The sequence below is a fragment of the Polypterus senegalus genome, chromosome 3 (genome assembly GCF_016835505.1).
Source record: "Polypterus senegalus isolate Bchr_013 chromosome 3, ASM1683550v1, whole genome shotgun sequence".
NCBI lineage: Eukaryota > Metazoa > Chordata > Cladistia > Polypteriformes > Polypteridae > Polypterus > Polypterus senegalus.
In genome coordinates, this window is record NC_053156.1 from 225,672,261 (window position 1) to 225,699,004 (window position 26,744).

Consider the following 26,744-nt stretch of genomic DNA (forward strand, 5'->3'; position numbering starts at 1 on the left):
GACAAGAAGCATTTAATGTGGGGGCATTTTATTTGTGTCCAACCATAGTGTCTGTATACCAACTGACCATTAAAACTGTTTATTGCTGCTGATATTTATGCCTGCACTTGAACTGTTTGACCACAATAAATGTACAGAAGGAGTAAGATGTTTATTCTAAGAGAGTAGTATTAAAACTATTCAGTGACAAGTACAGCTGAAACTCAGTTTCACATGCTGTACCAATGGTGTAACAAGGTGTCAGAGAAGGAAAAAACTTGGTTAGTTAGAAAATGACTTGTGACATTCTGAAGGGCCCATGTGTGGTATCCTTGGTGGTGTTTCTTCTCTGTTTTACTAACCTCCAAACTTTAGTAAAAACAATCTCACTCTCATTTTACATGGACACTTATTTAAAAACAATGAGTATTATAAATCTATTAGCAGAATCAACGTGTGTCTTATAGTCATGTTTTACGGTATTAACAAGAACTAATAAATTCTTTCATTAAGAATAAACAACTGATACACTACACGCATGCTTTGCATCCAATTCTGCCAGTATAGGTTTTGAAACTTACCAACCTTGATTTGGATTACGCAAGTTTGAGAATAGATTAAGCCATAGCTATTTCCTTTGGTTAGGAATTTAAAGATACAAGAAGTACTTGTACTGAGAAAGAATCTAACCTCCAATTGGGGGAATGACCTGGTCCAGCAGCTTCATGCTAGTTCGCTTCCAAATTTTCTTGATGATGGCTCTCAGTTCTTCATTGGACTGTTCAAAGTTACCTATATAATAAAAAATATTGTTAAACCTATATATTGATTGAATACAAAATGAGAGGGGGGCTGAATTATTAAATGTAAAGGAATATGTCTTGACTTAAGCAATAGTGTTATCAAACTTACTTCTCCTTCCCAGGCACTACTGTTAAACAAACGTCACGGGCAAAGAAAATACACAAAAAATACAAAACAGATATGCAGATCTCTTTTCAAAACTGAAATGGTTCTGACTTCATTAATTAGGACATTTGCTTCCTAAAGGAGTCATATTATTGACATATAACTTTTGGTTTGGTCTGCATTTGGGTTCCAGCTCATGTAGTAAAACCATAAAGTATTAATGTACCTAATGGTGAAAGGGAAGATGTTTGCTTTAGTTAGGTTAGTTCTGATTAAATAATAAGAAAGATGCTCAACATGTACCATCAGACTGCCTGGTACTTGTATGACATTTACAATATGTGATCTCTATTGGCTTAAAAAAATTAATATTACAGACAATTTCTCAATAGGAGAAATATTATGACACAGCTGTGCTTACCTTCAGTTTTAATTTTTAGGGCAGTCCTCACCAAAGCAAACAGAGTAGCATTAAAAGTAACAGTGCCATCGCTGTTCAAAGGCATGTTCATGGAGACAAGACGCTGTTAGAAAAGAGAAAAAAAAATCTTTTTCCAGTTTCCAGAAGAGCAGTGGTACATACTCTTATTTTGTCCAAGGTTCCCCTTGGGGCGGCAGTCCAGAAATACTACACATTGTTTGCTGCACAGCACAAAAAGACTGGAATTACCCAATTTACAGTAGTCTGTTCTGGCACACAAGTCTGTTGTTTAAAAGGCAGGTGTCACACCCTCCTAACTTCTAAAGCATTAGGTTTCCTCACAGGGCCCCTCTTTGGAATGCACTTTCTTTGTCTCATCTGATAACACTGATCAATCACAGCAAATGACATCCACATATGTTGCCATGATGCACCATTTAAACAGTTGGTCAATAAACAAAGAGCCATAACTCAACAACTGGCAATCTTGAAGAAGAAAACGTTGCTCCAATTGCCAACCAAAATGTTGTGTTCCAAAGAAAAGAATGGCAAGACGTCCATGCCTTCTTATATAACTCATTGCATGCATTATCTCTGCACTCTCTATATGCTCTCAGCCTGGCCATAACTTCTTCTCCATAGCAGGTCACCTATTGCCTGGAATGTGGCCATAACAAAGTCTGTAACAGATTTAGGCAAGGGTACTACAAGTCTAAGCCTTGCTAAAGTAAAGCAGGACAGACAATATGAAAAGCAATGCATTCTTCTAGCTGATGATTAGAGCTGACTGATCACCGACTGCCCAGCAGATGAAACTTTATACTAGCAAATGAGAACCATTGTATGTGGGAAACCTCAGAGAAAACTGCCGCACTGCCTGCAACCAAAAGATGTGACCAAAGCAAAGAAGGAGAAGAACTTCTTAACAAAGAAAGAAAAGTCTTGTTGAACATCCTTCCATGTATGCCAGTGACTGCTGACTCAGAAAGACTGGAACAGTCATCAACTACACACAAAGTCAACAAGAACCAAACCATAAGTACAACTACTTTGATTCCAAGAACTATTAATTGTAACTTGGGAATTAGGATAAAGCCAGCTAATGTAATTTGGTTATTGGTATCAATGCAACCAAAAAGTAATAACTTTTGTGAAGAATATGTTTTTAGTAGTTATATGTTTCTCTTCATAAAATGTTCTTTCTCACACACACACACACACACAAACACAGGGGAGCTGTGTTTGGGTGATTAAACCAGTACAGACTAGCTGTGAGAAAATCAACAGCACCATCATGGTGTAGATACTTAAAGCTTAATAACTAATTATATAATGTATCCATCTTGACTGACTAAAAGATCGGAATTCTTAAGAAGAGGAAGAAGAAGAGGAATGACGTTTGCAGAATACTTCTTAAGGTAAGAATTAAGAAAATAAAATTCATAATGACCGACTGAAGTTATGTGTATTATTACACTGGTATGTTCTATAGGACAGAAAAAGATCAAACTAAGCTTGCACAGATTTATGTTTTGTGTTGTTTGTAGTTATCCATCAGTACATACTTGCATACATTCATCTTCTACTATCCTTATGTTATGAATAACTTGTATTATTTGATTTACTAAGTCAGGATCATGTGTTGAAAAATAAGCCTATCACAACATCCAAAACACAAATACAAAAACAGAATTTATTTAATGTGGACTTTTGCCAATTTATGAATGTACATATCTCTTCATGGTTCTGAAAGATGAAACAGAGATTCCATGCTCAATTTTCAAAATGATATGATCAGAAACAAATATGACAACTAGTTTCCCCATACAACATTTAATTGCAGGAGTTTACTTCCAGAAGACACTCACAAAGATATATGGTTGTCTAAAACCAATCTGTTGATGGTTCTTATTTCATATTTAATAAAATATTTGAAGAGTGAATCTAATTTAAAGAAAAAGAGAGTGATAAGAAGGCTGTCTACTGTTTATGTTATTGCCCTTTTTACCAACATAAAAAAGAGTATCTGTATTAACCACCTGTTATATTTTGTAAAGTGAAGCTAATGGATTCAGCAAAAATTCAATGGGTAAATAATTCTCACAATCAGTAACCTTCCAGTATTTACTGTATATAGCCTGGTTTCTACTCTAATATCCATACTTGCCTTACAAGCGACTCGATGAGGACAGAACTTTCCAAAGCCAAGTGGGGGCTGAATTCTACGCAGTAATGTCACTACATCCAGATGTTTAATGCGGCCCCTAGTGGAGAAAGTGCAATTTGCATACTCAGCATTGTAAATCAGATTATGCAAGGCAGAAGTGTCTGTGGATGTTTAAATAAACAAATTATATTTAGATAAAAACACACAGCTTACTTAGCCTCAGGGTCATACTCAGCCCATATCCTCTTAAACTCATCCAAGTGATGAGGCCCAAGGATAGACCAGTCTCGAGTCAAGTAGTCAAAGTTGTCCATGATAACAGCTACAAATAGATTTATAATCTATAGAAAAATAAGAACAATGTGACTAGCCTTTATTCATTTGTAAATATCAGTCTCCCCAAAATTTTACAAGGCACATATTAAATTAGAATCTCTATCAGGAATTTTGATGTTTGATTTTCAGATTATTTCCTTTTTTGGCTTTTACTTTAGGAAAAGAAGGCAAAGATTCCTATCATTATGTAGGTTCACATTATAATTTGTCACACATTACACCCAAACAGACATTCAGCTACAAAACATTGTGCTTTGTCTCTTTTACTCTGGTCACCGCCACTGTTCTAGGACAGAATTAATTTAATTTCAGTTTCAATCCAAAATATATTTATACTGTACTGGTTCATAGTCATCTCATAGGACAACCACACAGTACTTGTACTTGTAATAGGTTCAAAGATTTCTGCAGGTGAGGTTATACTCACCAAGTATTAAGCAACATACATGAAGTTAAAAGAGACGTGTCAAGAATAAAATCTATCAACTTGTCTATTGTCTGTTTCTGTTTCATTGTAGATCTTAAATAATTTTCTTAAAATGAAGTTGCCATTCTGTGTAGCTCACAGATGTGATACATTCGCATACAAACTTTCAAGATTTTGTTTTTATGACATTTATCAAACAATAGTAGACCTACATGAAAACTAACGGAAAAGCATCTTTCATAATGAAACCTACGATTTTAGAAATAAATCACTCAGAATATTGTTAACACATTTTAGACTATGCCACCATTTTAAATATTTAATTTCTGAACATTTTAAAAAAATGTATTAGCCACCTATTTAAGATGTTGTGAAACATCTGTACTCCCAAAAAAACAAAAACTCTGTTTTGGAAAGGTTTTCATGTCACTCAGACTTGGGCACCTTACAGACTGGATACACAAGCTATAAGCTGACTGAATTTACATAATGTTTGCCGAGTTGGTGTTTGTCTATCAATTAGACGTTAACTCTTTTTAAACACAGGAGAAAGCCAGAATAGCTATGCAATGTGAGGTGGGTTAAAATTCAAGATAATTCAATATGCCAAATAATTACTAATGCCCTGCCTTGTACTTTACTAATTATTGTGGAATATTACTTACGAGAAAGGCACAAAGCATATAGAAGCTGATAAAGTAGAAGACAGCAAAGCTGGAGCCACATGTATATTCCTCTCCAGGCAGGAAGTCTGAGTTGGGGTCACAAAGTTTCCCATACATGCAGTCCAACATGATCTCCTGCCAGGCTTCACCTGTCGCACATCTAACAAGAATAGAAGAACCACAATTCATTCATTTAATTCAAAATTCACTGGTGGAATTTGTCTAAACACAGTGCAATAAAATCTTCACATTTGTGACTTTTATGAAAAAATACAGGTAATGAAGGCAATAATTTATGTATTTGAAGTCATGGATGAAAACTAGAGTGAACTGCATTCAAGGCTGAAACTGGAAGCTCTTCTAAATTCAAAGTTTCATCAAAATTTGAATCAAGGTATAGTCACATAACTGAAATTGAGACCATAAAAAAAATCTGAAAACTGATTGGAGAAGAAAGCCATTTTGATATATTCATCCTTAACAAAATAACTGAATTCAACAGAATGAAATGTCTTTTCCTATTTGTAACATTGTTAATTAAAAGAAAAAAATAATTTTACCACAAAAATTGTCACAGACTTTAAGTGAATATAAAAAGGTAGCAAAATCCTTTTTTGAAAAACATCACTTCAGTATAATTTTGTAATACTTTTATAAAATACATTGTCTGTGTTATATATACAGTAGTCTATTTCCTCATCTAGGCTTAGTTCCTGCTTTGACCCTAACAGTGCAGGGATATTCTTCAGCACCCCAAAACACAGGCTGCCTCCACCCCTAAACCTAAATTCACTTTATTCAGACTTGACAATGGATGAATGGAGTCTTGTACCGAGAACATTTGACAGGTAATGCAATGTTATATGTCAATTATCTTATTCTGCCGGACTGAGTTGAATTTAGTATGTTTCATTAATTTTAAAAAATCACAAATTACAATGCAGTACTAGAAATGTGTGCAACAGTTTAGTTTTATAATTTAGAAAATAATTGAAATATTTGGTCCATATACCCTAGATTCTAACTTGTGAAAAGCAGAGTAGTTGTCTTCTGCAATGTGCAGAAATTACAAATCATTAATGATGGAATGAAAATGGAATTTTCTGTTAGACTAAAATCTGAGCTGCTTAGTGGACTGTACACTGAAAAATGTTTGGTAATGATTCAATCTGATTACATCTTGCCTGAAGAAGGGGCCCGAGTTGCCTCGAAAGCTTGCATATTGTAATCCTTTTAGTTAGCCAATAAAAGGGGTCATTTTGTTTGGCTTTTCTCTACAACCTGAACCAATATAAATCTTTTTAGCTTATTGATCCCACAATTTTTAAGTTGAGGAAAACATTTAGAGTGATAGGGTTTCAATTCACTTGTTTTATACTGAAGTAAATTTTTTAAGTTGTTCTTCTTTTCTGGCAGTTGGAAAGCCATCACGCTGGAAAGTACGACCGTAAGGATATACAAACGGCCCCTCAAACACAGCACACGAACAGCCTAAAATATTAGGTTAACTGAAATAGGATTTTTACGTTTATTCCCTTCACCATAACTTACTTTGGCACAAACATTTTTTTTTTACTTTGATTGAGATCTGAAACCAAATATTTCAAGCTACGGCACTAAATGACTAATCTTAAGTTGCTTGAAAGAGAAAATTTACACTGAATGAACAACATCAATGTTATGGAAATGTGTAGAATAAACCTTTGTAATATCTGGCTGTAAGAGATAGATATTATACAAAACAAAAATTACACACACCAGGTTCACCATGAACAGCAGCACCAACAAGTAAACAATAGGTACCACTGATACTCTGTTCCAGGGGAGTTCGAGGGGAATATTGGCTTTACCCATGTTCTCTCACGCACCTGCAGTATACTCTAGATATACTGCTAGCTCACTGGGACCTATTTTTGGTTATTGTATAAGTATATTTACAGAATGTTGTCAAGTACAGTTATTACTGCTTTTTGAAGATATCTTCAAGTGCAATGTGACACTAGAACAGAAGATAGGGATTCTGTTAACCTTATCTTATTGTCAGTCTGGAGAAGATGCAGAGCTTTTGATTAGCTTCATCACAGACAGAATCTGGGAAGTGACTTTGAGGGATATATCAAGCTTGGCTCCATGTTCTGTTGTTTGACTCTATGCATGACATGGGGCCAGTATTTGGATTTCTTCATGTACATTTACATTACATGCTGAGGGTTAAAGTCATTAGTGAGAAGCAGGGGTCACTGTTTGATTATATTCCTGTCTATATAGAAAAGATAATAGGAGTACTATCAAGTTAACCTAAGTGTTGGCTTATATACAGTACAGTAAGAGAATATTATTGGTTTTCTCCAAATTAATTTGGAAAAAATGAAATTCTTCCTCTGTGTAACTATACCTTTGAAGTATGCTTGACTACAATACCACTCTGCGGTTTTCTTAACATTACAACTGTCAATTATCCTTTTTAATTTCTGTGTCTGGAAAGATTAGTCGTGATTTTTCTAATCTGATTTATGTCCACCAGGTTAATCTATAAAGTGACTCTGCATGCCGATTTATATGGTATATAGGGAGGGGAGATGAACAATCTAATAAAGCAGTTTGTGTCTTTGTTCAATATCAATGTTTATTCACAGTGCAAAGTGTTAACTTGAAGTTTGAGAAGCAATGAATTGTGCATAAAAACCATCCTTCAAAATTAGTATTGATGCTGTACCATTTCAAATGTGGCACTTGAATATGTCATGTAGTGGTTAGTCTTTTCTCTTAATTCTTAAAAGTCATGTACTATTTTCAATCGACTGTATATCTCTTACTCACCTGAAGAGTAAAAGCACAGCCTGAGGAAAGGTTTGGAAGTTATTGTTGCGATTGATTTGTGTTCCGTCCACCAAAGCAATTTTGCCAAACACCTTGAAGAAATATATTAGAGAGAAAAACTACAAATCAGAGCTGGTCAGACAATGAGCTATAAAAAAAATTAATAATAAATTCCTTCTAATTGATCAAAAATGTTATAATATTTCAGAGCCTGAAATAAACAAACATGCTCAAAATACTGTTTCCAACACAAGTGTGCAAATGTTTACCAGTTCTGATTTAAAAGTACAACTCAGTCACCTCGAATGAGAAACAAGATATGATAATAATATGCCTCAATGCAGCAAATATTCCATTCAAAACATTAGACTTATTACTGGTACAAAAATACCTATAATACAATGAACAAACTTGACTCTGTTGAACAAGACACCTTTCACACACTCCAATAACAAATTATTTCCACCCTATCAAACTTCAAACATTATTTTAGTATTTATAGACAGTTTGTGCTCAGAGGCTATAACACTGTTCACTTTCATAAAAAAGTAGATTTTTGACTAAAACTCCATAATGTTAGCAGCTGAACTACCAATTAGTTTGCAGTAGTGCTTCAGTATAACGTCTTATTGTCCCATACTCTTTTTGAAATACAGTGACATGCAAAAGTATTCAATCAAAAAGATTTGTTCACATATTTATCTATTAAGTATTTTTAATGTGAACTCTTATGCTGTAACAAAACATTTCCAAAGTGAAAATAAACCATTTTCTTCAGATTTTAAACTAAAGAAGGAAATCACAAACGTTAGTGCATGCATATGTATTTAAACCTCTTTGCTTTGGAAGCTCCAGGGTTATACAAATGATAAATTAATCACAAAGGTGACAGTCATTTGACCATAATTAAACATAACTAGGTACTACTTGTGAGTCCTTTATATCTCTCTGGATATAAAAAGCACCATTTGTAACAACAATAGTCTATTCTGGACAATCACTACAAAAATGAAGACAAAGGAGTTTCTGCTGATGTGAGAAACAAAGTCATTTAAATGCACAAGGCAGGAAATGGCTACAAAAATATTGAAGAGTTTGAACATCCTGTTGAGCACTGTTGGATTCATCATCAGAAAGTGGAAGGTTCATCGCAGCACCCAGACTCTTACAAGAACAGGCCATCCCTCAAAACTAAACATCAGAGTAAGACATTGACCGGTGAGAGAGGCTATTAAAAATTCAACTGTCACTCTCAGAACTCTGAAATGCTCTGTGGCTGAAACTGGAGTGAAGGGCCATAGGTACACAATTTCAACAGCCCTCCAGAAAACATGCGTTTATGGGAGGGTAGCAAAAAAGAAGCCATTCCTAAAGATGGTCCACATAAAAGCACATATGGCATGAGAACGACATAGTGGGAGATGTGGAAGAGGGTTATGTGGTCAGATAAGATCAAAATATAACTTTCTGGCCAGACTTCAAAGAGGTATGCGTGGCATAAAACTAATATTGCCAATGCCTCAAGAAACACCATACCTACAGTGAAATACGGTAGTGGCAGCATTGTGCTATGGGGATGCTTTTCATGTGCTGAGAATGGGAATCTTATCAGAGTTGAAGGGACAATCAGTGGAAACAAATACCACACAGTATTAAAGAAGAACTTGTTCCAGTCTGCTATGAACCTAGGCTTGGGAGAAGATTCTAGTAAGACAAATTACCTGCATTCCAATGACTGCATATATAAAGAACAGCATCACAATCAGTAGAGCAACATAAGGAAGAGCCTGGTGAAGTGAACAAAGTGAAATATTAATGTTAAAAACAAAAACACAGTCAATCATGACTTAAAAAATAGATAAAATCAATGGTTCTTCAGTGCCTCATATCCAAGTAAAGCAAATAGGTTGTGCCAGAATGATCTGTACAGTCCTCAAGTACAAAAAAACAAGATAGTATCTGCAGGATTACAGAAATGCAGTTATCTAAAAGGCAACATATACTTGCAAGCAGTAGAACTGTAACTCAATCAACCTGAGATAACTGACAAGCAAAGATATGCATAAGAAAGTGTGAGAGAGGTGGGAATGACAGACAAGCATTGAGTAAAACGGACAGTGGTGCTAATATGAAATATTGAAATAAAAATAAATAGTACAACAAAAGTGTGTTGTGAGAAGAAGGTGAGTAGGGTGGGGGTATATGAAGTTCCATGGCAGTATTGCATGCTAAATGGAGTTTTGGTGCCTCATTGCATGTTCGTCATTATGGCACACAGTGAATCCAAACATTGATAATGATATGCCTAGGAATTCTCTTCTCTGTTTTAAATGACAATTATTGTTTTTTATTAACAATATTTGTTTTACAGTTTTCTCTTTTAGTAATATTCATGTGTTAAGGTATGCTTGAATGGAAACAATTGTTATTGTTATTTGTCTATGTATGACTCTGCTGTCATTATGCTAATAATCTTCTTTTTGGGCTGCATTATGATAATAATTTTTTACTTACTGGAAAATGAATGGCATCAGACAATCCATTGCACAAGATTAGCAAAAGATTATAGAGACGTGAAGAGGTCAAGGCGTCTCAATGATATACATGTTATATTAGGAATAAAAACAGAACAAAAGAATGACATAAGCCATGACAAAAGGACATATTCCATGTCAAATAGCTACGTGGGTGTTATGTCAGTAAAATAAATGTGATGTAGATTAATATTTAACATTTGGTAATTGTTTGTAAAGTGTCAGTCAAGGATTATTTAGTGCTTTAAAGAAAGAACCAGCTTTCTTTAAGCAGGTCATTGTGAATTCCCCAAAGTTTTAGGAATACTGTAACCACTTTGGCAAGGCTGCTGGATTATCCCCCTGTGCAGTACATTCTATAAGCCAGTCAACACAAGTAGGACATAAACTGGCCGGCTAGTCTGAGGTGAAAGGGCAGTCTAGCTAGATGGAATTGTATGTTATTCGGTTCAGATTTTTGTTGAAACAAGTGTTGGTATGAAGCCCATTTGTTAACCGTCACTTTAGTATATGGCAGCATATAATCTTATAATGGAAATAAGACCATGTTGTTCTTTTAAATGTGGTAGCCCTAAAGCTGCCTAAAAGGTGTTGCTGTAAAGGCTATATAAAATGCTAGGTGACCTTGATACTTTATAGACCAAATTTGGATGTGATCTCAAGTGACTATGGAATGGAATTTAGAGCAGCCTCAGGACAACGGCTATTTCAACCTATAGACAAGAATCAAGTTGAACTGACAAGTCAACTGGCAAATGTAAGAGGCAATGATCTAGAGAACGAAAGAGGTAAGCGTGCTTTGATAAACTGTAATTTGATGTGAGGAAGTCACTCTACTGAATGGATATGTGCACAAGATCTGCATACTGCAGCTCAGCCCAGAGCAGCAAAAGGATTTTGTTTCAGTTCTGTTTCTTTGTACTTTTACGTTGACCCTGCCTTCATTACCACCTTTTGTATTTATTCTATGAACACACTTATGCTTTTGAATTCCATGATGCAGAGGTTTATCAAGACAGCACAACCTCCTATTACAACTCTTTATAAAATACTTTAATTATTGAGAGCTCAGACATTCCCACCAATTGGTTTTCTCCTACTGATTTGGTAGAGTTTTAACTTTATTTCAAATTTCAACTATACACAAGCAAAATTGTGTGTTCTTGATACTTGAATCTCACCTGAAAAGACTTGATGAACGTCCAGAGCAATGTTCGCACTCCCTCCCCTCGGCTAAGTAGCTTGACCAACCGCATTACTCTGAAGAGTCGGAAAAAAGTAATAGAGATGCGAGAGTTGTCCTCAGATTCCTTCATAAAAGGGAAAAAATAGAAGTGGAGAAAAAAGAGTGAAGAAAATGGGAAACACAATTAAGCAGAATGAAGGTTTAGAGGCTGGCTACCAGTGGGCTGTCCACTTGGAAACTTCAGCATGACTGGCTTATCATTTCTTGTTGACAGACATAGCAGCCAAAAATGTCCTGTTATGTGTTGACTAGTATCTAGTGGCTCAAGTATCTGGCAGTGTTAACAGAAATAATATTATATACTGTACTGTCAGTCACCACAAGATGCTGAAGTTGCTCTTAGAAAGCACATTGGCCCTCTAAACTCATTTATCCTTCAGGAGTCTCTGATTGTGTATTCAAATTCATTTTCTTATCTTTTCTTAGAATGCAGGCCCTGGTGAACAGTAACTTTAAGAAGGATATAAAATAAAAAAATAGATAGTAATTTGGCTGTAACAGCCTAATTTATCTATTCTGGCAGAAGAAACCATCTGAACAATGATATAATAATTTTCCAAGGGGTTGAGTCTGGCACTACTATACTAGTCAACTAGTTTAGCAGACATATTTGACCAAGCAATATCCATAATGTCTTAGCATCTCTAAACTTCTCCACTACTCACTGATGGTACTGTAATAGGTCATCATTCCATAGCTACTGCAATTGCATCAAAGGATCGATAAATACACAAAAGCGCTCGATATATATTACATTGAAAATTTTAACATTTACAATTAATACATAATTTGTATTAATCATTAAAATTACTGAAAAGGAAGACAAATGAAAGACCAAAGCTATAATGCTTTTAAAGCAAAAAAGAAGACACATATTTATGTGGGTTTATTTCTGGGTGTGAAGTTATCCTTCCTCTACTATTGAAGAACCAATGAAAGATAAGAAAATACTTCTAGTACACAAACAAATACTCCACTAATTATACTGTACCTTTTCATTAAAATTGTCATATATCATTTATAAAACACACCAGTGTAAAGAGATAAATAGGAATGCACAGCTTGGGCTAGGTTTTGTAGGTATGCATTCAGTTCCATTGATGTACTATAAAAACACTAGCATCTATTTCTGAAAATAAAGTTTAATTCCTGAAAGTAAGTCTCTTTTAACTGAAAGTCCCTGGAGTCGTTTGTACCTCAAGCAATTTAGATATGGTGATGTATAATACAAAACTGAAAGAGTAATACATTTTTATTTTTAAAGTACTGTGTTACTTAAGTTAAAGAAATCCTCTCAACACACTGATAAGAAACCAAACAGATACAAAATCTCAGTAAAGTTGAAATTACTTTTAAATTGATGCATGGGAGAATTATTTTTAGCTAAAGGTAAATAGCACCAACCTGGTTCATGAGAAGTTGCCATTTTTCTTTTAAGGATAAGTAAAATGCGTAAAATGGTGCAGTAAACCCTCAATAGATCTGAACATTTCTGGGATACAATAAAGCCCATATAAAGGTGGATACATTGATCAGTGTTTACTCTCATTGTGAATGCAATTGACAAACCCTTTTTGTTTGTTTTTTTGCTGCATATGCTTTTTATAATATCACAAAATTAATTCTCTTTACTATCAGGTTTACTCATTGATATCTTAGCTGAGAATGTTAAAAAGTAACTCAAATCTAGCAGTGATATATTGTGTCTTAAAAAAAAAGCATTTATCTAGCTCTCATAAATTAGCAGTATAATTTTGGACAAATATTAATAAATTATAAAATCATTGCCCTTTTCGTCTTAATGGCTGGCATAGCAATAAACTCTTAAAGTCCTTTTGAAAGGGTGTTTTCTGTTAAAACAGCATACAGAACCAAAAGGTCACCCAAGCCATTGCTTTCTGTCAGTTAGATCTCTGTTAATATTTTCACTGGTTAAACTAAACTATTGCTAAATTTCATTTAGTAATATTAAGTATGAAACTTTGTTAGAATCACCTTATACAAGTGGTATTACAATATATTAATATTTATTAATCACACAATTTAAAATGGTAATTTATTCTTCTCCAGAGATAGAGGTGCTTTTTTGAGACTGGATCCATTTACAAAATGTTATACCAATATCAGAATAGCTTACTTAATTACAGTATGTATGCCTTCATCAACAAATTATAAGAAATTTTATAACAAGTTAGTTAAAATGAAAATCATCCATGCATTTTGAACCTGCGTAATCCAGTTCACGGTGTTGGGGGTGGTATTTGGCTTCAAGGCTATTCCAACAGTATTCTGCTTAAGTCAGAAACCAATCCTGCAAGGATCATCAGTCCTGTGCAGGAAACACTCTCACACACACACACACACACACGCAAGCAGACACACACACACACTTTCACATAAACAAGGTACATTTAAAATCTCAGATTAAACTGACTGGTAAATGAGAGGAAAACAGGAATACCTAGAAAAAGATTGTCAAGATGCAAAGAGAGCAAACAAATTCTATACAGAGTGTAACCAAACCAGATTTAAACCCAGTGTCGTGGAATTATTATTATGGAATTATTCTTCATTTCCGGCGCTGTCGCGAGTGGCAGCCATTCCAGCAGCTCCGTGTATGACTTTATCTTTTTACCTTTTTTTTCTATTTTTTTCTCTATTTCACTGATCACTTCTACCACTTTCTTTTATGTGGAATCGCTCCCTGGACACTTTTTACTATTTTTACTACTTGACATGGATTTTTACACTCCGAGACTCGCCTATTCAAGTAGTCAACTTAAAGCACTGAGAAGAAACGCCCACGCTGGTGTGGTTCCCTATTTACCTGACGAGGTAAGAAGACGATATCGGGGCAGCCGAGCCGGCGCAAAGATAAAAGATAAGATAAAAGCCAAGCAGCTTGCGAGAAAATGGCGTTATAAACTGTCGGTGCCTTCTGTGATCCTCAGAAATGTGAACTCACTACCATTTTTTTTTTAATTTCCCCTTGGGATTAATAAAATATCTATCTATCTATCTATATTATGAAGCAGCAACACAAAACACTGTCATCATTCTTGTGAAATCAAAACTTCATATTCAAAATGATATCACTAGCCACCAAGGTCAAAAATAATCAAGGACTGGATTAACAGCAGCACCACAACTATCAGTTAACGATACCAACAAGAAATCCAGAAATGTTTAAAAATAACTGTGCAGCTACAATATAATATATATATATATTAATCATGCCAACAATATCCATTACAAAGACTATCAAATGTGACTGAACTTCAACTTTAAAAAAGTGCCGTCAGCTTGCATGTATAACTATATCCATGACAATGAAAGCTTAGATCAAACATGAAATATCTTAAATGACTCAAAACAGCATATTACAGACAGCTTCATAAATCAACCTAATGATAAATTCAAATAACAGATAAATTGAGCAATAAAGATTTTTTTAAATCATAAATAATGAACAGAAAAAACTGACCAAACATAGGGTGATTGGAAGCATGTTCTGTTGCACTACCAGGTAATTTGTGTATTTTGAAAAACACTGGAAATTGGTTTGCTGCCTATAGACCCTTTCAATAGTAAAACAATCACATTAGCCCCCCTCATATGCTAATTTGTCTGATTAAATTCGGCTTACACACTTCTTTCTTTTTTTTCTTTATTTTTTTTTAGTTTATTCATTTTGCTATTTTCTATTGATTGTTTTGGCTGTTTTTCTATGTAAATCATTTTATCAATTCCAGTCTTTTATTGTTTTCATTTAATGTGTTTTGTACATCTAATTATTGTATTATTTTTTTGTATGATTACTCTATAAATTCTTCTACTAATTTTGTTTTTTACATCTTTAATCTGTGGGCCCCCTTGATGCTGCTGGACCATCTGCCTAATATTTAGAGGATTAGCAGGCTATAAGCTGACTCTGTACATGTTTCTTCAGTTCTCCTTTTATTTTGTTTTGTGGGTCCAATAATTTTTAATTTTTGATTTTCTTGGTTTAGAACTTTTTGTATAAGGATTTGGATTTTAGATTGTGGAATGTGAAGAATATACAGTATATTCTGTGTTTTGTAATGGGTACTGCCATTAAGGAAACTGTTTTGTTTTCAATTGGTCATGGTTTTGTTTACCAGGGTTTTTCTGCAGCACACGGTGACATTATTATTTAAAACGTTTGTGCCATGTTGTGCAGGTTCTTTTATCCCAGATTAGTTGATATTTTATATAAGACCCAGTATATACAGTGTGCTTTCATTTGGGATTAGATCCTTTGCTTTCATTTTGACTTTGAGTTCTGGTTAATAATTCTGTTAGAAATGTTTTTACGACCAACTTCTTAGTTATGGCCTTTGGCCTGGTTTTCACCTATCCCCCTGGTTGCTACAATTCAAATTAACCTTTCAGCCAGCAGAACAGTTACACAGTTAAGCTGTTAAACAGCAAAAGGAGACCTCTCTCATTTAAGTACTGTGGTGACTGCATAAATAGATTACAGCCTTCACTTCATTTTTTGAAAATGCTTCCTGTGAAATATGTAGATGAAAAATGAAAAACCTTCACAAAAATGTTGCTTTAAATGCTATAGCTTAAACCATGATATTTATAAACTAAAACTACCTAAGTCAACTTCGCAATTGTATCAGTAAAATATACCAATGTTAGGACTGTCGTTTCCTAAAGACAGTCCTACAAGTTAATAAAGCCAATTATGCTAATAACAGGTCGATAATGTCATTTATTACTGGTGGGAATAGTTGGTATAAATAAAACAGTCATGTCCAGATCCATATGCTATCATTGATAATTTATGTGTTCCCTGTGAATAAGTTCTTGTCAGTGAATTTGAAAATTATATTTGTTGCAACAAGCAGCACTAAACTGGATATGTGAACTAATTGTACCATTTCATACATTTTTCCAAACAGCATACAACAATTACGTAATAACTTAAAAAAGCTTCTTTTTGCCTTGATAAAGTCTGGTTGTATGTTTGGACAGTTTTTACTTTGCACAGATTGAATGACAGAACTCGTTTTTGTCTGAGCAATAGGGGTGGTATTCCAAGGATCTTGCACATCCAGAGACAGCAGATAGCTTCATTCAACTCTCTGATTTCAGTTCCTGGATTTCTGAATCAAAGGTTTATACAGCAAACAACAAAAACAATAAAGACATGGCACAAAAAGCAATGACAGCATGCAGCTGCATACATATAAAGCCTCCATTACAAAAGATTTGTTAAATGCGTGTCTCTAAACTCAATGGTCTATCTTATAGCCATCAGTAATAACAGATAAGGCTACTGTAAACTAATTAACAATTTTTATGAATTTCTGGCTTTTAGAAACATATTTCTTTTATTTTATTTGTACTGGAGCACGCAAATGTTACTGTGCCAAGCCACAACAGAAGTTTTAAAAAATCTGAAATGACAAAGCCAGAGTGAAGGATTTTCACAAGTTTAGAAATGACACATTACCTAATAGGGTTAAAGGGTTGAGGAAGACCCAGTGAGTAATTCCGGGGCACACTAAAGGTGCATATCAAGTCTGTAAGTTATCCCTGATGCTTAGAACTGTGAGACAGAATAACTAACAACTTCAGTATGTTGTGCTGGTAAACATGGGAGAAGACACATACATAAATATACTGTAGAGCCTTCATGACATCAGAATATGGGAGCTTGGCCACAGTATCTTTCTAACGCAACATGGACTTCAGTTTGGGAAAATGGCAATAGGAATGGCAGACCAGAAAATACTGTCCTTCTGAGCTGCTTGGGGATAATATACTGTTCCAGCCTGACATGAGTGGAAGAGTGCTGTTTCAATAATAAGGTATACAATATCTGGCCTTTTATAGGGGATAAAGTATACTAGGGTCAGCTAGAGTTAGCTCTAACCTGGCAATTCTATAGGTAAAGAGTTCTAAACATGACACTAGAAGTAACAGCATCAAAAGTGACTCTAAGAGGATCTATGTTGAGCCTAGAATCAAGAAGAGATTATGGGCTCAGTGGCAGGAGGAACATGTCAAGGTTTTGTGTATTTGTGAAATAATGAGAGCAAAAGGGAGATGTGAAGAGAGAGACAGTCGTTCCTATGCTACTTAGTGACTTAGTCATAGATTAAACTAAAGTACTATTTTACCTTTTAAGGCTAACTGTATGGACAAAATAGACTCCTCCTATTTTTTGCAGATTAAGCACACTGACTTAAATAATGTAATAAAGCCTAGGTAATGAATTGAAAAGTTGTATCTATGGACCTAAGACTGCAGCAATAAGGTCTCTAGAGTACAGGTAGGAGAATGAGCTCTCTTGCCCAAGAAGCTCATCACCTCTTCATTGCCTCAGTCATTGCAACCATGAGATACAAAAGCAAAACTCATGAGATCAAGAAAGAAGGAGGCAAACAGGACAGGCAGAGAAAGCCAGAGTCAAACAGGTACACATCAAGCCTCATGCGAGTGCGAACGATATTTACAGCACAGCCACCGCTCAGACAGTAAAGTCCCCCACTGGAAGCAAGCGCAGTCTGTTGAGTAGAAAGAAAGACAGATAAAAGTCATAGGCACAGAAAAAGATGGCAAGAGAGAGGATTAAATGGGGAGAATATTAGACAGGACAGAGGACGCAGGAAACAGAGATGGGATGACGAAAACAAACAAACAAAGAAACAAAAAGCGAGAAGAGGTTAGGTGGTTTTCCAGCATTTTGCCAGTTATATAGTTTTACTCTATATATTTTATAAAATATAGAGTATTAGAATGCCATTCTACAAAGCATTGACAATTAGAATGCCAACATATTTATGTTGTTTAAAGGTCATCTCAAGGGTATTAAGGAAAAGCATGCTGCCACTAATCCTAAGCCCCATTCAGACAAAGGAGTGTAATAATAATAGCCAGTAAAATGCAACTAGGGATACTAAAAAAGGAGTAGGTTATAACACGATACAAAATTAAAAGCTGTTATGTATGAAAGTAATAGAACAACTACTTATGCCAGGAAAAGAGGAGAAAATGGATGAAGAGCAGTGCAATACAGATTAAAAAAAGGTCAAGGAAGGACTAAAAACAAAATGAAGACAACAAGAAGAAGGAAAAAAGGAAAAGGTTAAGATAACTTTCAGAGAATTCAAATAAACATGTGGAGTCAAAATTAACATTAATTTCTTTTCCCTTATATACACAAATTATTTATCAATATTTACCTAAGAAAAAAATACATTTACATATCTCCGTACTTATTTAAATGTGTTTTGTTAAGGAATAAAACTACTATATAAAAATTAAAAAATGACAATATAGTTATCAGCAAAAAACATGTAGATAATCAAACACTTCAACTGGTTGATTCAAGTTGTACTGAACAGGACTTCTTAAAACAAAATACAACACATTTAAAGAAACATATTCTTCAAAAGGTTGGCAGACGTTTCATTTCTAGCATGAAAATGGCTCATATATGCCGTGAATTTCCAGAATTTTACTAAATAATTGCTTAGTTAGGTTTACAACAAGGATTTGGCAAATCAAAATAAACAAATTTTATTATAACCTGCAATAGCTTTCAGTCTCACAGACTTCAGCTATTTAGCATTTAGTTAATTTAACCAGATTGTAGCCAACTGGTAAATGGTGTAACATACAGTATACAGTGATGCCTTTGCTTTATATAATTGAACATCCATTTGACCTATCATTATTACCTAACATATCACTCATAACTTTCCAAAAGAAAGATTTTTACTCACATCAATCTCACTTAGGATGACATCGATGATGCTACCAATGACAATCAGAAAGTCAAATACATTCCAGGGGTCTCCAAAGTATCCCTGTAAAAATACAGTATAAGCATAACAAGGCATCACCTATGAAAATTCTTTCCTGGGAAACAAGATCTGAGAATGGTTTAATAGTGTTACCTTGGCTTTGAAGGCCATTAGTTTCAGTACCATTTCAAGAGTAAAAAGGCCAGTGAAGACCACATTTAGCATGTCTGAAATGTAATTAATTTCTTCTGACTGGCCACAGTGCTGTAGTAGGCAAAAAGAGAAGTACAAATCAGACAAACTTACAGTCACCAAGAGTAAAGCAAAAAAGGATTTAATGAGAAACATGGGTGTTTCCATAAAACAGGTGGATTGCCTATTTCTTGCCAATATACTGCTATCTTGATGCCAGAGCAGACAAAGACCAAAGATCAGCCATTGAGTATACATTTTCTCTACATAATGAGAGACTCAAAACAGTCTAATGATGCTATGTACCTATAAAACGAGAAACAAACTATACTACTGACAGAAGATTTGATTGATAGTCTGTTTTTGGTTATTCTTTTTTACCATGTTTATTATGCAGCAGGCTCAGCAATTCAGATAGCCTTAATACTGCATTTGCTCAAAAGGTGCTGGGATCTGGGCATAGTTGAACTTTATTCTAACAGAGGACCTTTATCTGCTCAAAGAAATAGTCTTGCCCAAAGGCAAGATGAGGTTCAAGGTGGTATGGCTCAAGCCTCAGGTCAACTTAAGGTACTTCCTTATTCCATCAACGATGTATAAAATAAATACAGCAGTTAATGACTTATTGTATTACATCTCCAAAGAGTAAAAATTAATTTATTCTAATGAGAAGCCTTTGTTTATTGTTAATGCTTAAACCTTGGATGTACATTTATTTCGTTTGGTACCCTTTGTTTAATGAAAGAGAAAATCTGCAAAAATATTATGCTAATTAACATACAAATTAATTGTTTTTCATATTTGACTTGCCATAAAAAGTGGTAACATATACAATGCATCATTTTAGTATTTACCATAAAGAAGAGTCATATAAAAAATACTTAGTAATTGTTTTTCACAAATCATACACTGGATACAAACAAATACATAACAGTTCAATTAGTCACTATTATATCAATCAAAAAGTTAAACTGTTAAAACAGTTAATAACTTAAAATGATGACGAAGCAAATATGTTTTGTCTCCATGCATATTGAGGCGGGGAGGCAAATAAAACTCCAAGAGTCACACTTAAGATACTGCATTGTCTAACTGCGTACTGAGGACATCAAATTTCTAAATCAACACTCAAAAGCTGAATCTACAAACATTTTGTCAGGTGCCATTGGCATTTTGATTAAAACTGAATATTACAGCCAAAACATACCAAAATTGAACTATTGGTCTGTTTATACCATCATCATGTTTGCTGTTTGAAGAAAGATGAAAAAAACTAATATTAAAAAACCAAAAAATAAGTTGTTGAATCATTAATGCAGGCATGATGCCTTTTGTCTTGGGTTTAGTATCAAAGGCCTTATGACCACTACATAATATCCAGATACAGTATCCTGGCACAAAAATTGTTAACTGTGCCAGAAAGCTTTAGCAGATTCACAGTTGGGCCTTCTAGAACTACATTTACTCAAAGTTAAAGTCCAAGAATCATGAAGAAATCATTGATTGAAAACAAAATCAATGTTTTACAATGACCATCTCAGTCTCCACACTTAAGCCTGGTTGAAAATAAGTGCTTGGCATAGGGTGGGCAGTCTTTAAGTATCTAAAGACATCATTGATCTGAAAATATTCGGCATGGGAGATTGCCTCAGATTCATTCTTCCATCAATGTATTCTCATTATTTGTCTTATTTATTTGTTCATCATATCTAAAACGTATTAAGAAGTGATGCTTATAGGGAGTGAAGAAAATTCCACAAAATAAACATAGAATGAAACCCTTTTTTGCACATGGCATATGTTTACATTGAACACTAACCCAAAGACTTTTACAAAATTTCATATTGGAGATGCTTTGAGCACTATAATCGACATTATAATAAGAAAGCAAACTCACTTTAATGTTTGAAGCTACGCAAAGCACATTTTATTAAATTAACCTAAGACATTGTAGCCTCCTCCCTATCTCTTTTGCTAATAGGAGTTGTTTTTTCACTTGTAAAACTGGTTTCCTTTTCTCCATAGGAGTAATTTTGTGATTAAGCAACTTATATATCAAACGTCTGCATGGCTACAAATGACAAAAATGTGGTAAGAACACAGTGGAATCTGGTATAAGGTAATTTATAATAGTTAGGCAGCAGAAAAGAGCACTGTACTTATTACATTGATTTGCAAAGAACATTGTGAAAATTCATACTGTGAAATAAATACCTGATTATTTAAAGGGTCAAATTACTTACCTGCATGCCTAAGCAGATAGTGTTTAGAAGAATAAGCACAAACATCAAGTACTCAAAATAAGATGATGTAACCACGTACCACACCTGGTACTGGTAGGGATTCTTTGGAATATAGCGACGCAATGGACGGGCCTTCAATGCATACTGTACACATTGACGCTGCAAGGCAAAAAAAAAATCAGTAATTAAGGTTTGGCTGATATATTTGTAAAATCCACATTCAAGATGTAGTATTGCACTCTATGGCTTGACATATGCAGCACATGCTTATGCCTTAAGGAAAATAGTATTTTAACAATTTTCATTTGATAATATTTCTTAATAATCCACAAAAGCAAGACAATGACAAAACACATGGATAAAAAAAGAAAACAGATGGACGATGCATAGTTCCACCGGTACAAAACCATGATGGAGATCAAGCTGAATAATAGCATTACAGCACATTCATCCAAGAACAAGAAATGGAGAATGAGAGAAAATCTCTCTATAAACACAGAGGCAAGGAGCACACTCAAGAATTTTGTTAATAATACTGGAAACCAAGAAGCAAAAACATGGCAAAAAAACCAAGAAACAAATGTCAAAATATTAAAACAATTTCTAAGCTCAGAGGTCATTTCAGGAGCCTGTCTTAATAATGAGGTCAATTCGATTCAAGTGAGCTGCAGATGACTGTCAAAGGATTGCCAACACCAAAACACAATAAGCAAGAGGCGTAATTTGAGATAAACCAAAATTAAATAGAGGCATAGTAAAAGGAACACTGATGAGCTTTTCTATAGGCAGGATAAGAGTGGCAGTTTTCTGAGCAAGAATGCTGACAACTCAAGCGCTCTTCTAAAAATAATGTAGGTATTTTACCTGATTTTTATCCAGCTCACAATTTTTGTACTCCTGCTCTCCTTGTTCCTGAAAGGTGACGATAACAAAGCCCACAAAGATGTTCATCATAAAGAAGGCAATGAGAATTATGTAAACAATGAAAAAAATGGACATTTCCACTCGGTAGTTGTAAATGGGCCCCATGTCTTCTGTGTGGGAGTCAATTGCTTTATAAAGAAGCCTGTCAGACAAATAGGAAGACTTCATAAACATGTGAATTTTAATTTAAAGGACAAATAATGCTCATGAAATGTTAAAATTCAAAATACATTTAAACAGAAGATAATGTAAAAGTACTCTATTTAAAAAGAAAGCTATGCCCATAAAGATCAAATGATATTGTGCACCATGCACAAGAGCACTGCCATCCTTGTATGGAGTTAAAGCAAAATAACACTGCTCCCTGCAGAATTTTTTATAATCTACATTCTAAATTGATTATTCCTGAATGTCAGATCCTGATAGCTACTCCTGTTCATGGTTTTCATCAGTCTTGGAGCATTACTTGATTCTGTCTTCATTGCTATACCCAAATTTTCAATGAAGACCTTTTAAATTCTTTCAGTGGGCAACCTTGCTACTTCATCAACCTTGCTAATCCACTTTTATCATGTTGTGTCTTGCACATACACAATCATAAAAAATCCTCAGAAAAAGGCAAATTATAAGATAGTATTGACAGATTGAAATGCAACAAACCTTTTATGCATTTTTTTAATGTATGAATTTTTTCAGTTTAATCATGAAATAAACTACAACATTAAAGTTGAAACTTCGAGATTCATTGTGTCTCTTGTTTTTTTCTTCTCTGTGGCCCTAACACACATCTGTATGTTTAAAGCATTGTAAAGTCACAGTTTTAAAATATTTTACTTTGTGCATCGAAGAAACTGAACAATTGTCTGACTTGGGTGAACTTACTGTGGCCAACCCTCAAACGTGGAAACAGTGAAGAGGGCCATCATGCCTGATAGCACATTGTCAAAGTGAAAATCGCTGTTGTACCACATGCGCTGCCGGATCTCCAACTGATGCAAGTCATTCTCCTTGTATACAATGTATTCGCCTCTGAAAAAGAGAAAAGTAAAAAATACCACAAAAAAGTCTTCATCTTTTCTTATCCAATTTAATGTAAGGAAGTTTAGGTACAGAATCATCTGACTCTATCATGTCATGTCATTTCAATACTGTCATATCCTGACTACAAGTCATAAGTACACAACACATGATAATTTAATATGTGTGTGAGAGAAGGAAGGGAGGTGTTTTAATATAAATAATAGAATTAAATATAGCTTGAAGGAAAAATTTGGCATGTTTTCTGAATTTTTACAGCCACAGTGGAGGAACAGTACATGCCTTCTAGTTTAATTTAAAGCTCATTATTGTTAAACAGTAATGGTTAAATTACATGCATACCTTATGGGAAAATAGCTGGTAGTGTAGCATGTGTAATGATCAATACACCTGAGTTTGACATTTTTCCTGCTCAATTTCACTGTGATAATGTGATTTCCTGCTTTTTTCTATTAATTCCTGATACATAATTATAATGCTTACATATCCCACATTAAGACTTCACCTACATTCAAATGCCAAATGGTAACCATTTAGTGGTAGAACCGGCTGTTTGTTATCGTGGAAGTTACACCCAAGAAAAACAGGCCAAGAGCTGCTACTGATGCTGCTATAAATATGTGAGTCAAGGGGCAGTAAGTCGGAAAATATGGAAAGTCGGATAAAGGTCAGTAGGACGAATGAATAAACACAGGAAAAATATTTTAACACAGATTAGGACAATAAAGGAACAAATATGTAACTGTGGTAGCAGTAGTAACACTGTCACATTTATTTCCCCACAATAGCTGTCTGCAAAAGGACAGAAGGACTTTTAAATGATTAGAATGAGAAGAAGAAATGCAGCCAAAAATAAAGAGTAGGGTCATTACTGGAAAGTCAAAAATACCATTGACAAAAGCAAAACAACAGTCAAAAAACACAGGGCATAAAGATCAGGTAACAGTTTTGTTTTTAAGGGTAGCATAAGCAAAGTACAATTTTCCACAGTCTTGGATACGGAATGTACGTTAGTAGTGACCTATTACTGTATCATGCTGATAACACAAGTGTTGCAACCTCTGAGACACCCCCCAGCAACTGTAACCTTTGTCAAGATAATGGAATTCATCAAACAGCAACATCCGCATACAAACATGAACGCATTGTAAATGAAGCAGAATCATTTCAACAACTGTTCATAATAGTTAAATACAACAAACAATACAAAATTGAACTTTCCATACTTCAAAACCTAAAAGAAACACAAAATGTCAAGAAAAATATGCTAAGGCTTAGTACACAAAATAATATGAAATCAGCTCACAACACCACCAAGCAGCCAATGATAAATCTAAAAAGGAGAAGGAAGATATGTTGACAGGCACAACTAGTGAATTACTGCTCTTCAGATTAAAAATGGTTATGAATTTCAACCTTCTGAAATGGTCTTGAATTTGCTTAATCCTAAACTAAAAATAGTACTAGATGAATGAACAAAAATGACCTCTAAAAGAAATAGAGGTACCACAAAATTTGTTTCACCTAGAAACAATACACATGACCTCTTGCATTTCTACAGCCTCATGCTTAACAGAGTGGATAGCTTTATCTAGAAAATTTTAATGTGCATCAAGCAGAGGCTAGAGGAGTGAAAAAAGTCATACTTTTTCTGGCATGACCCTGTTGCACGGTCAGCCCGGTCTACGTTATGCCTTCAGTTTGTATTTCTATGGCTGATCATTTGTTGAGTAACAGATAATCTGAGAGGGGGAGAACTGCTAGCTGCATTACTTAAAGGCTGATTTGTGTTAATGAGTTGGGATACAGGAGGACACCAAACAATCAAAATCCGGAAATGGAATGTAAACAAAATGGGAAGCAAAAAGTTATAATACAGATGAATTTAAAACACCGAGAAGCACAATGGCTACAGAAAGAGGCTAGAAGAAAGTCATGAGAGCAAAATAATGGTTCAAAAACACAGAAGGTAATAAAGAAATATAATTTAATGAAAGTTGTGCATTATTCATATCTTGTATTTTGACATTAACTGAATTTTTAAAGCAAATTTTAAGGAAGGCTTCTTGTACTGAAAAGCATTGTAAACTATACTTTTGCTCATTGATTGACAGCTGCTTTATCGTTAATAGCTGTGCTACTCGACGGGTTGAATCTAAATAATCAATGTAGACCACAACATTGATATCTGCAGTGTACCACACATATATTTATGTTACATGCCATTTGGTATGGGATTCATAAAAGCAGTGTTAATGTTTGTGATGTGCCATGTGTTGGAATAACAGGGTGGACACACAGATATATACACTAACACTTATCCCTTTATTAACACACGCTTCACTTGCCCACCCCCTCATTCCCTGGGGTGCACTACGCATCAGCCACTTCTTGTCTCTGCTGCTCGCATTATGGGGGTAGAACGCACGATATGGAGATGCGGTCGGATCAACTGCTGGCTTGCTGCTGCCGAGCTGCGTGTTCTGTTTGTCCCACTGTGCGTCGACCATTTAAAAGCCTTTACAGCTGCTGTCCTTTTGTCTAAATGCCTTGTCTTGCGGGACATTAAAGTGTCTCCAAGAAAATCATGAATCATCTCCTTACAAGCCTTCCAAGATTTTTTTTATAATAGAGAGATGGATTTCTAAGGATAAATATTAGGAAGTTATTTCAAAAGGCTGACAAATGAGAGGGCACTTATAGCATTAATTATTCATTGAATGCTTACATGTCTTTGGCCAAAACCTACAGTTATATAAAAGATAACTTGAGTGAGAAAACAATACAAAATTTTGGTTAATATTTTAAATATTAATTAAAGAAAATTGTATAATATCAAATATCTTGTGTCAAAAAGTGTTTATTGAGCTCAGTAATTGGTTAGTCCAATTTTAGAAGCAATAACGGTAACTACACTTTTCCTGTAGATATTGATTAGCCTCTTCCCTCAGAAATATGGAATGCATGCTGTCCTACTCCTCCATATAAAACCATTTAATTTGTGTGTTGTATATTGATTAGATTGTATACCAAAGAAATTAAATAAACGCTAAACT

The 26,744-nt window shown here is 34.6% G+C and overlaps 1 protein-coding gene across 2 annotated transcripts in view; it reads right to left on the minus strand.

The window, feature by feature from the left end:
* Positions 1 to 26,744, minus strand: part of LOC120525930 (voltage-dependent L-type calcium channel subunit alpha-1S-like) — an 89,712-nt gene that overhangs the window by 9,333 nt on the left and 53,635 nt on the right. Inside the window, exons 24-37 of one of the 2 annotated variants that reach the window (XM_039748629.1) lie at positions 23,533 to 23,679; positions 22,591 to 22,792; positions 21,727 to 21,885; positions 19,445 to 19,555; positions 19,271 to 19,354; positions 17,999 to 18,049; positions 11,440 to 11,568; positions 9,446 to 9,511; positions 7,725 to 7,816; positions 4,905 to 5,064; positions 3,690 to 3,817; positions 3,477 to 3,573; positions 1,310 to 1,412; positions 670 to 771 (exon numbers count right to left, since the gene is read on the minus strand). In XM_039748629.1, coding sequence (XP_039604563.1) covers positions 670 to 771; positions 1,310 to 1,412; positions 3,477 to 3,573; positions 3,690 to 3,817; positions 4,905 to 5,064; positions 7,725 to 7,816; positions 9,446 to 9,511; positions 11,440 to 11,568; positions 17,999 to 18,049; positions 19,271 to 19,354; positions 19,445 to 19,555; positions 21,727 to 21,885; positions 22,591 to 22,792; positions 23,533 to 23,679 — 1,631 coding nt within the window. The remainder of the gene's footprint in view (positions 1 to 669; positions 772 to 1,309; positions 1,413 to 3,476; positions 3,574 to 3,689; positions 3,818 to 4,904; positions 5,065 to 7,724; positions 7,817 to 9,445; positions 9,512 to 11,439; positions 11,569 to 17,998; positions 18,050 to 19,270; positions 19,355 to 19,444; positions 19,556 to 21,726; positions 21,886 to 22,590; positions 22,793 to 23,532; positions 23,680 to 26,744) is intronic. The other variant, XM_039748630.1, reaches the window with a different exon arrangement.